The following is a 15,731-nucleotide window of genomic DNA, read 5'->3' on the forward strand; positions in this document are numbered from 1 at the left end:
AGCAGCGAGGGAGATGCATGGGCTTGAGCCTTTCAATTGAGCGACGATGCATAATGAGCGAGCAGGAACAACATTTCCACGATGACCAAAGATCTGCGGCGGATGCCGGGACCGACATCCAATTGGCAAGCCTATAGAATGAACCACCTCACCATCGATATGACCTCACAGTGAACCCGTCAACATCATTATGTCGTTGCTTCTTGGGCTGTGTCGGAAGCATTTGGGATTCCTATATGTGTTCGTCGGCAGACAAAGGTTGCAGTCAGCTCAACCAACGCCCTATGTTTTGCCTTTTGCTCCAAACTTGCAAAGAGCCTCACCCTGATCAGGAAACAGTTGTGCCTGAAGACTGAACGCGAGCAAGACGGTACGATTCAAGAGTGCGCATACCGAGGTCTACGCGACGATTTGACCCGGCCTTTTACGAACGCAGCCCGAAATTTCTGCCATGGCACAGAAGCCTCTTTACAATGCCATCGAAGACTACGGTCTGATTGGCGACATGCACACATGTGCTCTGGTGAGCAAAGCTGGTAGCTTGGACTATATGTGCTGGCCAGTCTTTGACTCTCCGACAGTCTTTTGCCGCCTCTTGGATGCCAAGAAAGGTGGTTACTGGTCTGTCAATCCAGCCGAGTCAGTGGTCGACGCGCACAATAAGCAGCGGTACCTGCCATACTCAAACCTGCTTGAAACTCGCTGGACAAATGAGGACGGGGTAGTCACTCTCCTGGATTATTTCCCCGTGGCTCCTAAGAAAGCCACTCAGTCAACTCGACTTCTCTCGGGCTATTGCCCCTGTAAGGAGGCGGGGGCGAATCGATTCAAGTCCGGGCTTCAGCATTCGGGTCTGATTAGAAAGATCGAGTGTAGTCGAGGCTCTATGGAACTCGAGGTGAAATTGTTCCCAGCGTTCAATTATGCACGAGACACTCACCAAGCTCGTGCCAAACTCGACAATGACCTGGACGCTCATCGACTACAAACGGTTCACTTCGAGAGTGCATCAGAGCGACTGGAGTTGGAGATCTTTGCTAGCTCACGAGAGCCTGACAAGATGGGCATGCCAAAGGCCTCTTTCACTCTCGAAGAACATTCAGGCTCAATGGGACGTGGACTTGTGGCAATCATTCGTCTATCCGAGGGACAAGCCATGCAATTTGTGCTGCATAGTCCGGAAAAGGCCGTGCCGGGACCCGCCATGATAGGCGCCTATTTGGAAAAGATGGAGGAAGAGACGTCCGACTTTTGGACGGATTGGACCCGTCAATGCACATTTCGCGGCCACTACCGAGAGACCGTTGAGCGGAGTTTGTTGATTTTGAAGCTCCTCACCTACAAACCCACTGGTGCAATCATTGCGGCGCCGACATTTTCTCTTCCCGAGAGTGTGGGTGGGTCACGTAATTGGGACTACAGGTACTCGTGGGTTCGCGATACGGCCTTCACACTATACGTGTTCCTCAAGATGGGCTATAGTCGTGAGGCAGAAGACTACGTTAACTTCATCTTCGAGCGGATTTTCCCGCATGCCGCGCAAGAGATAGAACCGCGGAGTAAGCAGCCTTTCCTGCCGCTCATGTTTACCATACGGGGCGAGTGCGACATCCCTGAGGTTGAGCTTGACCACCTTGACGGGTACAGAGGCAGCAAACCCGTGCGCATTGGTAACGCAGCCGTCTTTCATACTCAGCTTGACATCTACGGAGAGCTATTGGACAGCATTTATCTCTACAACAAGCACGGAAACCCAATCTCTTATGACCAATGGGCCGCAATCCGACGAATGGTGAACTATGTGATCGGCGTACGACATCAGAAAGATATGTCTATTTGGGAGTCACGAGGTCAGATTCAAAACTTCATCTACTCCAAGGTCATGATGTGGGTCGCTCTCGATCGGGGCGTGCGTCTTGCAGAGAAACGAGCCAGTCTTCCTTGCCCAGACCGTCTTCACTGGATTCAGGTGCGAGATGACCTGTACGACGAGATCATGGAAAGGGGCTACAACAAAGAACGTGGTCACTTTTGTCAAAGCTACGAGACTCGGGAGGTCTTGGATGCGTCGATTCTCATTGCACCACTCGTTTTCTTCGTCGCACCCAACGACCCTCGTTTCATCAATAGTCTCAAATGCATTCTGCGCGGTTCAGACAAAGAAGGTCTCTCGAGCGCGAAGCTTGTTTTCCGATACGACCACTTGAAAGCCAACGACGGTGAGTATATACTTGAGCTATTGGGGAATTGATTGTCTTCTCGAGATGAGGATGCTAACAACTGCGCTGAACAGGCGTCGGCGGCGCTGAGGGTGCCTTTATCATGGTCACATTCTGGCTTGTCGAAGCGATGGCACGCGTAAGTTCAGCCATCGAGCAAATGGGCATGTCTACGACTCGCGAAATTCGGCTAATTGACTGCTCTTGTAGGCTGCTAAATTCGATGTACCGATCCCAAACCTGTGGAAGCTTGCGCTCTCGCATTTTGATAATATCCTGTCTTACTCAAACCATCTGGGCATGTTTTCGGAAGAAGTTGCTATCTCAGGCGAACAAATGGGCAACACTCCGCAGGCGTTCAGCCATCTCGCATGTGTCAGCGCGGCCATGAATTTGGAGAGACTCGGTCGAGAGGAGTGATCTGACAGATACAGCAGTATTCGGCTTCTAGTGCCAAATCTCTCTTTCGTTGTGTTTGAGGTCTTCTGAGAGACAGCCATTCTTCGCTGTTTGGGCTACATATCCGCCCTCCGGATTCTACTGTCTACATGCCTCATGCCATCCATCTGATTCCAACCTTCTTGGGGAAATCTCCTCTCTTACCGTACTTGATCTACTTTCACTTGCCAACTCTTACAGACATGATTTGATCACAGTCCAGACAGCTGCCCGAAAGAGGGCGACTGTGTAGCCACATAAGTAGACCTAGTTACTCCGTTGATCCAATCTTCCATGGATTTGATCTAGATCCGGACGATGATGCCCTGAGGAACTTTAGCTCGTATGCATGTGACAATGAGCACTTTTATCGACTAGTCTGACAGTCACTCGTTGTACCTGAAGCCAAGTCGAGCTTCAAGAACACCATTCACAGCGTGAGGGTATCAGACAATTGGTGAACAGGTCAGTTGTCAGCCAGACACCATCGGGCCGACTCGATCCACTCGCTCATCGAGTAAAAATTACTGGCCTCAATTTGAGGCTCATCAATTCACCTCATGGTGGATAGTGGATACAGGGTGCAGCAGATAGCAATGATCATGGCATATACATCCGCACACTGTGTAGCGACGACTAAGTGGTACCGATGAACGGGCTCATCCTCTGAAAGTCGTAGCGTAAACAAACCATGTGTTGACTATTGATCAGCCTGTAGGCGATACCTGAGAGAGGTCCTTTGGGATGGTCTTCCTCATGCAGTGGTCTTTTCAGGTTCGGCCAGTTCAATGTCTTGGCAAGATCACGTTCGGCCCCAAGTGCTCATGTCGACCGCCGTAGCAGGGGGGCAAGGTGGGGACCGACACGGGCTGATCCGCTTCTTGACGAGCCTCACTCCACTAGCTTATTGTGTCTCCCCAATTCCGTTTCACTCATCAACTTCTATGCCTGCCTTCCAGTTTGGATTGTTCGTAGTCCAGATCTCGACTGCGATTCCTTCAGACTGCTTGGTGGCTCTCACCTGAGATCTCTCTTGCTACACGGCCGTAATCCTGGTGTCTTGTATGACTGCCACCAGCTTCGATCGGGCTGGTCGGCCAGTCTCCGACAAAGCGATGTCGTCCGGCGAAGAGGATTTTGTGTCCAGCCAAACCACACCCACTGCAGGTCCCGACAACTTCAGCCAGAGCGGGCTGTCTCCAACAATGAATCATTTGCAGCTTGACAACTCGGGCTCACAAGCCTCTGCTAGCTACCAGACCGCGCCGCGTCTTTGCGGGTCTCGGACTGATGCTCCACAAGCACAAAAGGCGGGCGGCAATGGAAAGGGGACGAAACTAGAGCTACTGGATCTACCTCTGGATATTTTGAGGGAGATCGTAAAAAATGTAAGATATACGAGTCTGCATGCTTGCTCGGTCAAGCTTCACTATTCTCGTTCGACTCAAGGGCCAGCAGATACAGCTAACAGGGATTATCATTCAAAACAGGTCACTCAAACCAATGACTTGACGTGTCTTGCATTGACGTGCTCCTCTCTCCATAATCTCACAATTCCTCATATGTACTCACGATTCGATATCGTATGGCCCGAGGCAACCGACAACATTTCAACGGAGGATTATTCTGGCGTGGATGCTCTATCCTATGGCCTGTCGACGCTAGTGATGGGGGAAGATATATTTCATCAGTCGCCGTATGCACATCTCTCTTCCAACTTCGGCTGTTGTGCACGATGCGGCTACGATGGTCGAGAAAATGCTTCTTCTTCTTCTGGCAAGGAAACGCGCGCCGTCGCGGCAGAACCTCGATCACGCAGGGGCAATTATTATGCCCAATTTACGCGCACATTTTCAATCGGGAATGGACCCCTCAGTTGGGTCCAAGAATACTCTGTGGATAGAGATATGGGTAAAATGCTGGGGACACTAGTAGCCCTTGCAGTGGCACGAATGGTGAATCTAGAAGCATTCATCTGGGATATGCCTACCGGCGTGGTTCGTGAGATCTGGTTGGCGCTTGCCTCCCTCGCCAATCGACCTGGACACGAATGTCGGTTGGAGCGAGTCTGGGTTCGCTGGCATGACAACTCGGAGAATCATGTTAGCCCAAGTCACGCGCTCCTTTCCAGCTTGCTCGGCCCGAGGAAGAACGTTCGTATTGAACACCCGTCTTTATCCGTCTTACCACCACTGAAAAGTGTGACCGTGCTGGATATTGACGAGACTGCCTATCTGGACGAGCTCGCAGTCTTGATTGAGCGGTCGCGGGCTCGCCTCACTGAACTCAGAATAGGGATCTCTGCGGAGGTGAAACTGCAGGATGATTTTCTGCCTCTCAAGGACAACGCGGCTCCACGTGCTGGCTGGCCCAAGCCTAGTGGTGTGCTGTGTGTTCTCTGTCCTATCGCACAAGCCAAGACAGCTCATGTGCATGGTATGTCGACAGCCGGCACTAAAGATGATGGGGCAGTGGGCCCAGAGTCCTCCGGCTCGAAAACTGCCCCCCAAGGCACAGAAGTCAGGACGGAAGCAGGTTCTTCCGGAAAGACCACCGAGCAGACAGGCCAGGCGCTACCAAATGATAGTGAAAGGGAATCTCATATCAGACCTTCTACCTCTACTGGGGGACTCCCTCATCCTGCTGCTCGACCGCCGCTCGAATTGCAAGTCCTTGAGTTAGAACGAGTCTCGATGCATTTGCCGACTCTTTTACCCGCTCTTGATTGGACACATCTGTCTAGTCTCACCTTATTGGGATGTGTGAACGACGGGCATCTATGGAAGGCTCTTCGTCGGAAATATTCACCACCAATGAGCTCTGTCAACAAGCAGGCAAGCGAGCGTCGGCCGAGTCTGGGACGGTCGGATTATCCACTCAACTTGAAGCATTTGCACACGAATAGTGTCTCTTCGTACCTAATGCTGTTTATTAAGGAGGCCCTTGCCCCCAACACTCTGGAAAGTGTGTACCTACACGAAACGGTCCTTGACGACTCAACTGTTCCCCTAGACGCTATTCATAAATACGTTCTACGCCGTCATCGACTGAGTCTTCGCAAAGTACTCATCAAGCCTGTTGATCGGCCTGAGCCAGTCGAGGACTTGGGTCACGATGTCTTACCAAAATGGGCGTTCAACTACGATATCATCACGTTTGTGACTAGTGGTCGCATGCCTCAGCTCCGGGAGTTAGGGATGGCCATTGATCACCGTTATTGGCATTATTTCCTGCAGCGGATGCCTAGCATGACGCAACTTTACGCTCTCTACCTCGCCAAGACCGAGCAGCCACTTGCGTCCGATTTGAAGGAGTTAGCGCTTCAGGTATTAGACATCGTCAGTATTCGTCCTGACTTGAAATTGACATATATCGGATTGCGCTCCAGATGCTATCAGATCATGGAGAGTGAGGTCGGCGATGAGAGTGAGGTCGGCAAATCTGGATACGATACCGACCGGCAACCTGAGCTGGAAAATTGGACCAGTGACGCGGAGGAGGAAATGAGTACCACTGGCAGTGATCATCACAATCCTCCCGCGGCAAGAAATCCGTATGATTCGGATGCTTTGTCAAGCGACTTCTCCGATGGGGATGACAGCGACCTGGAAGCTAATACTGAATCACGGACACGGTTCTGGTTATATGAAATGCCGTACTGCGATGATAAGGTTTCCATATTCAAGGCTCGCCACGCTGCGCTTTGATTTCAGGCATTTGTTCCGCTTTCCTTTGGTCATCTTTTGCACCTTACTCCCGCGGATGCAATCGTCGGTTGACAGCAAGCTCTAGCCGGCCCTGATCTCATCACGACACCTCAATGCCTCTCTACAACTTATTCCACTTATTTTATGCTAGGGTGAGGGCGTCGATGGTTTGACGAATAGCAGAGGCTGGACCTTTTTCTGTCTGTCTTTGAGATACCATGCGTGTTTGCGTTGCGAGAATGCACTTTTAGTTAGAAATGAAGATGGCTATTATCGAGAAGCGTCTCCAGGGTCGAAAGGGTTGATTGGATTCTCCGTGTAAATCCCTGCAGCGCGAGCAGATGCCTAAACGTGCCACAGGCACTGGGAGGTCGCTTGGGCTATCTAGATGGAATGTCATGCACCCGAAGAGTGTCATGTTTCTGGAACCAGGTTGATGACCCCCGTGTCCTGTTGAAAAATGGCAAGCGACCACATCAATGTTCTGTGTTTTGATTGCTCAGCCCCTTCTTCTTTCCCGCTAGGTAGGCTGACGAACAATCAAGCCTGTTTTTGGTTGTAGTGTCCTCCATCGTGACAACCGCTTCTACGCCGGGAATGTCCAGCTGACTTAATACCTTCTTATTCCAGGAAACCCCCGTGGGGCTGACCGCGAGGTATGGTCATGCATCAGCTCCTTGGATCTCGGCCAAACCATGAGTCTGCAGACCATCATTTATATGTCAACAAGGAAGCACTATCGAGCTACTTAGTCGCCTTATAAGACTGGGATTTCCATCCGCTCCTACATGAATAACGTCTTCCAGATGGAAACATCTGCGCGGTGACTACCTTTCCTTCTGGTCGGCTATGCGCGTGCCCCTCCTGTTTCCGCAGTGGAGTCGACGAACTTACTACTGAACTGACTTGACTGCCGCGGGACCTGCTGATCAAGCGGGCTATTCCTAAATTTGGTTTGCTTAGGAACATTCCACTCCGCCGGAGGAATCGCTCTTACTCATTGATTAATACTGAGCTGTTGCGATTCTGCCCAACTGGGTCTTTGCCTTTTCTACCGCTCAAGACGGGGCCGCTCATCCACGATCTCTTCTTCTCCGTTGCCGCGAATCAATAATACTTCCTTCTTTGACGACTACCGGCTCAAGAGCCTCGACGACGTTGACATTTATTCTGGTGCATCTTTCACCGCATACAAAACATCTTCAACTCCCCAAGTTCCGCCTCTTCCCGCATTCCACCCTCAAGCCATGGCTTCCTTTATGGAGGAGCTATGGTCCAGCATCTTCGTCCCGGGCCCCACTCGGACCTTGCTGATCGCAACCAATGCATCGTTCGCCGCCCTCCAGCTTCTTCTCTTCATCCTGGGGCTCGCCACCTACAGTATCCATTTTGTGGTTCTCTCACTGCTATCGGCAGGACTGTGGTACTCGATCAACTGGTTTGCGCGTGAGGTACGCCTGGCGCAAGCGGCGCAAGAAGCCGAAAAGGCAAAGCAGGAGGAGCGAGAGGCGGCCGCTGCTGCCAGAAAGACGGATATCAGACCGGTCGACAGCGGAGATAGTGAAACCGAAACCGAGACGCTGGTAAAGTCCACAGCATCTGCTGCGTCGCCCGCTGTGATGACGGGCAGCGAAGCTGTCTCCAGCGGACTGCAACCTCTACAGCGGGACACCAAGAAGCGACTGAACACGGGCGGCGATAGTTCTGGTTATGGCAGCACCGATAGCGAATGGGAAAAGGTGGACGACAGCAAAGATCGGTAGGCGCAGCGATATCAATCCTTCGTCTCATTTTGTCTCTTGTACTTGACGGGGTGCAGCTCTGTGATTTCGAGACCGAAGGAAGAGTGGTGGTTTTCTCTCTCATGCCAAACTGGCATGTGAGCGGGCACTCTCTGTACGACGTGAACATGACTTGGAAGACAGGAACCCGACCACGTCTTGGCGACTTGAGCCTCTGAGGACTGATCTCGTCGTGCATGTGATCTGCTGTCACTGATCCTACCGGTGATCTTGAGTGTACTAGTCTTGATGTGATCCGCTCGGTCTTCATTTGGAATGCCGCACTTGACACGTACTGAGAAATCGACATGTACAGAGATCATCTATTCCCCATGTCATTTGAATCTTCAAGATACCCTAGAAATGCCATGTTTTTGACACAGTGAGCTGCTTGTTTGTTCGTGCCAGCTCAGTCAGTGTCAAGACACGTGATCACGCGCCGCTCGGAGCCGCGACTCAACTGCGACCGTCTTTCTTGTAGATCTCTCCTAGCTCTCTCGCTTCGATTCCCCGCAAGCTGAGCTTGGCCAGCTCGTCCAGCATCGAATCCTGTAGTGACACAGAATGTCGAACTCGACCAGAACACCATGATAAACTCCAACCCCTTGAATGTGGGTCGACGACGTGTTTTCGGCTCAGTCTTCTCCCCCGCGCCGTTCGAGGCCCGCTCCTCCGGCCGTGGCGTGGATCACGGCAATACTCAAGCTGCATCGCCATTCCACCCCGATGCTTCATTCTCCACGATCAGAACTGGCTCGTTCAATTCGCCACAACCAGGGAAGTCGTTCTCATCGACTTTAGATCGGGAAACATGGAATCAGGCATGGTGTCTCGCGAGCGACTTCTTGTCATTACCACATGAAGGATTTGCTGAGGTTTACAACGCGCGAGGACGCGTGGAGAGCAAAGGAAAGGCATCAAGATGGCACAGGCCCCCTTCCCAGGAAGTGGCCGAGGCGCTTTCGTACCTGGCTTGTAGCGAGTCGAGCGAAACGTCGTCTGAACTGAATGGTCTCCATGAGTTGCTTCTTTGGTATGGCGGCGAGATTCGACGGCACTTCCTCGCCAATATGCGACAGGGCCTGCACGAGGTATACCCCCATGATATGAAGGGATGGACAGTGCGCGAAGCTAACATGTGATACAGCTGTTTCGACGCGAGGATCACGAAGAATTGATAAGATCCATTGTCGAATGCTTGCAGCTTGCTCGACGCATGTACTTGACTCCCGTGGCTAATCATGTACTTGAATTCGCTGAGGCAGAATATCGGGAAAAGCTCATGGCTCAATTACAACGCGTGTTTCACACGGTGGTGTCGTACTCGCTCCCTTGGTCAAAGATATCACCACTAATAAGTGTCGTGCTCGCTAAAGAGGCGCTGATCATCCTTGGTATCGATACACTGCTGAAGGAGGGAGATATGGATGCAAATGATAGGGATGACGATGCAATGGAGGTTGACCGCCGTTACTCGGTCTTCTATGATCACTGGAGAAATGAGTCTCCTGAAGGCCGTGAGCGTATGATGATTGAAGGGGAGGACAATCACGTCACCACAGCTCGAGAGCGACTTCTTATGTTCCTGCAGGGTTTGCAGCAGGTTGGACTTGGCGGTGACAAGACCCAAAAAGTCTTTGCCAGCGTGATGAATATTATGATGACCGAGTTCATCCGCGCGGCGTACACCGGAAAGAGGGAGGCTCCTTCATTAGTGCCTCAACACTTGCGGCACTGGGTTGAAGATGTCTTTGCGCGGCTGGTGGTACAAGTGCTGGCGATCATACACCATCCTCGGATGGTAGATCAGTCAACCAACATCCTGAACGTCAGCTTCAGCGACGTCGAAAAATGGCAGGAAATGGGCATCGCTCGACTAGGAACATTGCGCACTAGCGAGCTCTTTGATGTCATTGTGGAATGGCCTGCAAGCACTGGAGCCATTGAAGATTTGCGACACTTTACCACATATCCCGCCGCTCGATCATATCTTACCCAGAACTTCATCACAGTTCTGAACCAACGCCTGCTTCACCCAGGTGCATCGACTCTGGAGATTCTTCAATTGTACATCGCTATCATCCGTGCTTTCAATCTCATGGATCCAAAGGGTGTAATCTTGGACCGCATTGCTCGTCCTATCCGTCGATACCTTCGAGATCGCGATGACACTATCAAAGTCATTGTGAGCGGGCTTTTGGCCGAACCAACGTCCATTCCAAATCGAGGCGCTTTACCAAGTACTCATGATACACTGGCGGAACTCTCAACAGAATTATCAAAGGCTCATCAGCTCTCCATAGAAAACAACACGAGCGAACTGGACTGGGACGATATGAACTGGATGCCTGACCCGGTCGACGCGGCACCGGATTTCAGCAAATCAAAAGGCACCGACGTCATTGACAGCGTTGTCAGCTTATTCGACTCCAAAGAAACATTTGTCAAGGAGCTCCAGACCATGTTGAGTGACCGACTACTCCAGAATCGGGATAACTATGACCAGGAAATTTCCGTCCTCGAGCTTCTCAAGATACGATTTGGAGAGTCCACTCTGCAAGCATGCGAGGTCATGCTGCGCGATATCTCAGACTCTCGCCGTGTCGATGCATCCATTCGCAGAGATCAAGGGCTTGTCAAACTACCCACCCGACCAAGGCCCAAACGTTCAGCACACGCTTCCTTCCCTGATCTTCATGCGAAAATCCTCTCTCGCTTCTTCTGGCCCACCATTCCCGAGCAAGAATTCAAAATCCCCGACGAAATAGCCGCCCTCCAACAACGTTATGCGGCTGGCTTCGAGGCCCTCAAGGCCTCCCGAAAATTGACCTGGCTGAACGGACTGGGCCAAGTCCTTGTCGAACTCAAACTCGCCGATCGAGAATTCTCCGATCACGTAACCACCTGGCAAGCTACCGTCATTCACGCCTTCCAATCCGACTCATCCTCCTCCTCATCATCATCATCATCCTCCGCAAGCGAGGAGACCAACTCAACAACTGAGCGTTCGATCTCCTCTCTGGCCGAACAGCTCTCCATGACCCCTTCCCTTGTTCGGTCTGCCTGCTTATTCTGGGTAGGCAAGCGCATCCTCGCAGAATCCTCCTCCTCCAGCGACACCTACCACGTTCTAGAATCCCTCCCCACGGAAGAAGAGGAACACTCCAGCACAACCCACCACGCAGGCCAACAAGCCGGCCAAAGCGCAGGCACAAACACAAGCACAGGGCCCCCAGACAACACGACCCTCACAACAAGCGCTGCCGACGCAGCGGCGGCCGCCGAAGCCGCCGCCGCTGCAGCAGCCAAAGAATCCGCCGACGCAGCCGCCATGGAGAAAATGAACTTATACTGGCAATTTATCATGGGCATGCTCACTAATCAGGGCGCGATGCCGCTGCAGCGCATCGTGATGATGTTGAAAATCGTCGTGCCGGGTGGATTCCCTTTTAGTAATGAGGAATTGAGGGAGTTTTTGGCCGGTATGGTTGCGAAGGGCAAGGTGGAGATTGTCAGTGGGGGGAATTATAAGCTGATCCATTAGTTTCACATTGATATCGACGATGGCAATCACGTCGGACACGGACATTCAAGCTCGAGACTTCCGACCTTGCGTTTGACCGAGTAAGCAAATGAACATTGTATTGGCATTTCGCGTTTTGTCCCTTGCTCGGTAGGTAGGTTCTGGCCCGTACCTGGATCCTCGGGGTCGGCGTCGAGAGAGGACCAGGTTCTATGGAATACGTACGTTTGGTCTTTGCTGGGAAGTAATTGGTAGGTCTGGTAGAGATATGGCTCATGGAAGTGAATCAGGTATAAGCCCGCAGAGTACATCCCTTCTTTGATGCGTAGTTCCATGGCTCGCAATTCATGTCGTTGCCGATAGGCCCCTTACGCGTCCTAGCGTACAAGGTAAATGATGTCGGGTTGTTGCCAAGTACAAAGTGCCAACTACAGAGACTTTCCCACAAACAGTTATACCATCATGTCTACCACAATCCTACGAGATCAAGTAGTTGTCCAGGTATGTTTTTTTTTCCCAGTCAGACATGCGATTGATTGAAATCAACCAATGCAGTCCACACAAACAAGGTAAAATTCACGTATTTTGAAACCCTAGCAAACATGGACCAAACATGGACCCGGGGGGTATCAGACGCGAGATATAAGATCTCGTCAGCCCATGTAGATCAAAACAACCAGGAGGCCACCCAGATCCCCCAAACGTGGCTCAAACAAAAAGCGGTAGCTCGCAAGCTCCGAATCCAGAACCCTTCCAATCAAAGCCCAGATCGGACGGAATCGATCAGATTCAACAATCAGAATCAAAAGAATCAAACATGACGCCGTAGCTCATAATCGCATCCAAAGTGTATGGAACCAAGGATCGGAAAACGCTGAAGATAGGAGGCGCGCGAGATGGATAGGAGGTGAAACAAAAGATAAAAAGAGAAGGCGTAGGGCGCAAGAGGTAGGGCGAAAAAAATGGGCAAGGCGAAAAGAACGGATCAAAAGAAAGTCGTCGAAGAGTAATAGTACAATGTTGTCATGTTCCCATAAAAGTAGACACAGCTCAAGAAGGCTTTATCTTGTCAGTTGAGCCCAAACGGTGCTGAGCCATCCGGTCGGGATGCCAATCTCGGATGGACCAGTCTGGGATAAGTGGGACGTGTCGCATCCATCTAAGAATGCCAGGACGTCGTCACCTCCAAGACTGGTCGTCAATAGTAGACTGGTATCAGGTCCATCGGTGGAAGTGAGTGGTGGTGAAGGCGCCAGCTGAGTGACAGTGCCGGGAAGTGGAAGCACAGAGAGGCCGTTCGGGGCGGGAGCGTTGATAGGGGGCAATGAAGAGGAATAGGGAGGGGGAGGTACTGAAGGACGAGACGGCAACCACGAGTTGATGGGCTGTAATCGGTTGGAGGTGGCCGTGAGGTACTGCGAGGGAGATTGAGTGGTGGTGGCGATGCTGGGTAAGCTGGGAGGTGAAGAAGTGTACATCGCTGCGGCTTCTGGATGATGCGGTTGAAGAGACGGCAGCGAATAAGGAGATTGTGAGGGCATCGGTCGAGTACTGGGCAATGGAAGACTGGGGCGGCGGTCCATCTCACGGCCGGGTGGCGGTGGCAGGCCAGGACTGTTGATCGGGACCCAGGATTCGCGACGACCGCCTGCGCCGTCGTAGATCTCACTGCCGTCAAGGTCACTCTTGACCGCATTGCTTCCAGCATCGCTCAAGTTCATCATACGATCTGGCATGGGCTCGCCGTTGATCGCGATCGCGGTACCCGTGTCATCCTCCAGGGAATCGGGAAGTTGGTCTTCAATCGTGCCAAAGTCCAGGAACAACTTTTCCAGAAGCTTGAACTCTTCCAGGCCACCACCAAGTCCACCTTCACGCAGAGGCCGTGCGCCGTTGGAGGCAGCATGATCAGACATGTCGGAGATGCTGTCCAAGCGGTTACGCGAATACCGGCGGAAGTCTCGCTTCACCTTGGAGAAGTAGCTGTGAAGACGGTTCAGCGTTCGGAACCAGCTGTGAGCCATCTTCAGGCGGGGTCGCATCTCTCGCAAGATATCGAGCGCTTTGCGGGCTTGCGCCGCGCCAAGCTGGTGGCTGTCGTGGCTCGCGGGTGGGGATCGAACCCCCATCAGACTCTCAGGATCCATGTGCGGGAAGTGCGAGGCGTAGACACCAATGAAGGCGGCGTTGTAGATGGCAAAGCCCACCAAAGGGTTCTCCACGAGAGCACCCCGGGCCTGGCAGGTCACGACCAGATCGATGATCTGACGAGCAGCCTTGAAGAGCTCTCGCGCACTATCACGCCAGAATCCCTCAGGAGGACCATTCACTTTGTCCGAGGGGAGCAGCGGCTCATCCAAGGGACCGACGGGTTCATTGCACCGGATGGGTAAGAACGGAATATATGCACGATGCAAGACGATGACAGACAAGAAGTAAACCACGTGCATGACAGTGTACGACGCCAGCGTGGTCTTGTACATGAGGTGGGTATCGGTGTTTCGAAGAGAGTACTGCAGATTACGGGAGAGGCTGTCGCGGAAGCCTGTCAACCGCATGCGCAGCGCGGCGAATTGGGACTCGGGGTGCCAGGGCGGATACTGCTCCGTCCGTCGGCCTCCGGCGCACGACCATTTGGCAATGCTTCCCCAGATGCGAATGACGCGGATCACCCGACTCAAAACGGACTCCTCGGCGCCGATCTCCCATCGATCGACATCTTCTTCAGTGGAGTCCTTCCGTCGCGAGACCGGTGACCATGCCTTGCTGTCGGCGACGCCGTTGGCTGCCTGCAGTTTTTCCTCGCCAAATCCACCGATACTCTGCCGGATGCTGGGGATCTGCATCCCCTGGGAGCCGAAGCTTGGTGGGCGTCGGGCCCCGACATCGGTTAACCGAGAGGTGCGTACACGTTCACCAAAGGCAAAGGCATTATCACTGGGGAGCTGAATATCGAGTTCCTTGACTCGAATCATGCGGGGACGATACTTGCCACTGCTCAGACAGCGATCCAACAAGAAGCACGCCCAAAATGTTCGACGCTTCGTCTCCAGGGCGATAATGTCGTCCGAGGTGGGCTCTTTGAGTTCCAGTCGTCGCGACAGGCCAAAGTGGTCGGCCTCGGTCTTGAAGCCGGGTGAGGAGCGCGAGACGTCGGGCAGTGGGAATTCGTTCTCCAGTTCAAAGGGAAGCCCCATGGCCTGGGCGAGTCGGATGGCCATGCCGACATATACCCAGGCACTCTTGCCCCGACACATCCCCCACTCGTGCAGGGCGAGCATCAGTAGCGCTTGTACCCGGGTGAGATCTGCAGAAGCCATGCTGGCGCCTTCCAGGCCGGCCAGCCGGCTGCGCAGAGCCGTCGCATAGTACTCCGAGGCAGCCAACGGATTGGATGGGGTGCCAGGGGCGGATGGAGAATGAAACGCTACGAGAGGAGGGTGAAACCGCGCAGTGAGCGCCAAGACTCCCAAGGGGATCAATGAGGTCGTTGGATCTGTCTTGAGGGACAGGTTCTGCATCGTCTCCTGGGTATCGAAGGATGGGATGGGTGCGGCGAGAGGTGAAGACAATATTCGCGTTTGGCTGAGAAAGGTGGCAGGGTGAAGAAAGGGAAGGAGGGTTACGAAATGGGATTGGAACAGATCGAAGACGGCTTCCCAGACCTTGGGCGTCAAAAGCGATGCATCGAGGGCATCCATGCCCGCCCGGGCTCCCGGCGAGGGGGCCATGCCGATGGATTTGCGGGGGCGTGAGCGCTTGGGGCCATCCCAATCGCCATTGCGGTCGTCCCCTTCTGCCAAACTGGCCAGGTCCCGTTTGCCAGTCACTCCAATGGCCGGGGTAGGATAGACACAGTCTCGACCTGAGGATTCACATGCGCGGCAGGTGGTATCGATGCCGGAGTTGACACATTTGATTTTACTGCGCCGGCACCGGGCACAGGCGATGCTGGAGCGCATGGTGGTTGTGGTGGCAGACCCGCGGGTCTGAGGTCGTCGAAAGAGTGAGCCGACTCGGCAGGACAGTCACGCGGCAGGGCGGCTGGCACGCTCCCATCTAC

General features: G+C 53.0%; 5 protein-coding genes across 5 annotated transcripts; 4 read left to right on the forward strand and 1 right to left on the reverse strand.

Moving 5' to 3' along the window:
* Window positions 1-451: 451 nt before the first annotated feature.
* Window positions 452-2,639, forward strand: N7539_004354 (glycoside hydrolase family 15 protein; the record flags this gene model as incomplete). Its single annotated transcript, XM_056933956.1, has 3 exons — window positions 452-2,219; window positions 2,294-2,358; window positions 2,430-2,639. The coding sequence occupies 3 exons, from the start codon at window positions 452-454 to the stop codon at window positions 2,637-2,639; spliced, it is 2,043 nt and encodes a 680-aa protein (XP_056791497.1).
* Window positions 2,640-3,721: 1,082 nt separating this feature from the next.
* Window positions 3,722-6,364, forward strand: N7539_004355 (uncharacterized protein; the record flags this gene model as incomplete). Its single annotated transcript, XM_056933957.1, has 1 exon — window positions 3,722-6,364. The coding sequence occupies one exon, from the start codon at window positions 3,722-3,724 to the stop codon at window positions 6,362-6,364; it is 2,643 nt and encodes an 880-aa protein (XP_056791498.1).
* Window positions 6,365-7,611: 1,247 nt separating this feature from the next.
* On the forward strand, window positions 7,612-8,127 carry N7539_004356 (V-type ATPase assembly factor PKR1; the record flags this gene model as incomplete). The annotated part of the gene is made up of 1 exon (XM_056933958.1): window positions 7,612-8,127. The coding sequence occupies one exon, from the start codon at window positions 7,612-7,614 to the stop codon at window positions 8,125-8,127; it is 516 nt and encodes a 171-aa protein (XP_056791499.1).
* A 605-nt stretch (window positions 8,128-8,732) lies between these two features.
* Window positions 8,733-11,689, forward strand: N7539_004357 (anaphase promoting complex subunit 2; the record flags this gene model as incomplete). The annotated part of the gene is made up of 2 exons (XM_056933959.1): window positions 8,733-9,236; window positions 9,293-11,689. 2 exons carry the CDS (start codon window positions 8,733-8,735, stop codon window positions 11,687-11,689), a joined length of 2,901 nt encoding a protein of 966 aa, XP_056791500.1.
* Window positions 11,690-12,729: 1,040 nt separating this feature from the next.
* Window positions 12,730-15,630, reverse strand: N7539_004358 (putative C6 transcription factor; the record flags this gene model as incomplete). Its single annotated transcript, XM_056933960.1, has 1 exon — window positions 12,730-15,630. One exon carries the CDS (start codon window positions 15,628-15,630, stop codon window positions 12,730-12,732), a length of 2,901 nt encoding a protein of 966 aa, XP_056791501.1.
* Window positions 15,631-15,731: the final 101 nt, after the last annotated feature.

Source organism: Penicillium diatomitis (assembly GCF_028827545.1).
Source record: "Penicillium diatomitis strain IBT 30728 chromosome Unknown utg000004l_segment0_segment0, whole genome shotgun sequence".
NCBI classification, from domain to species: Eukaryota; Fungi; Ascomycota; class Eurotiomycetes; order Eurotiales; family Aspergillaceae; genus Penicillium; species Penicillium diatomitis.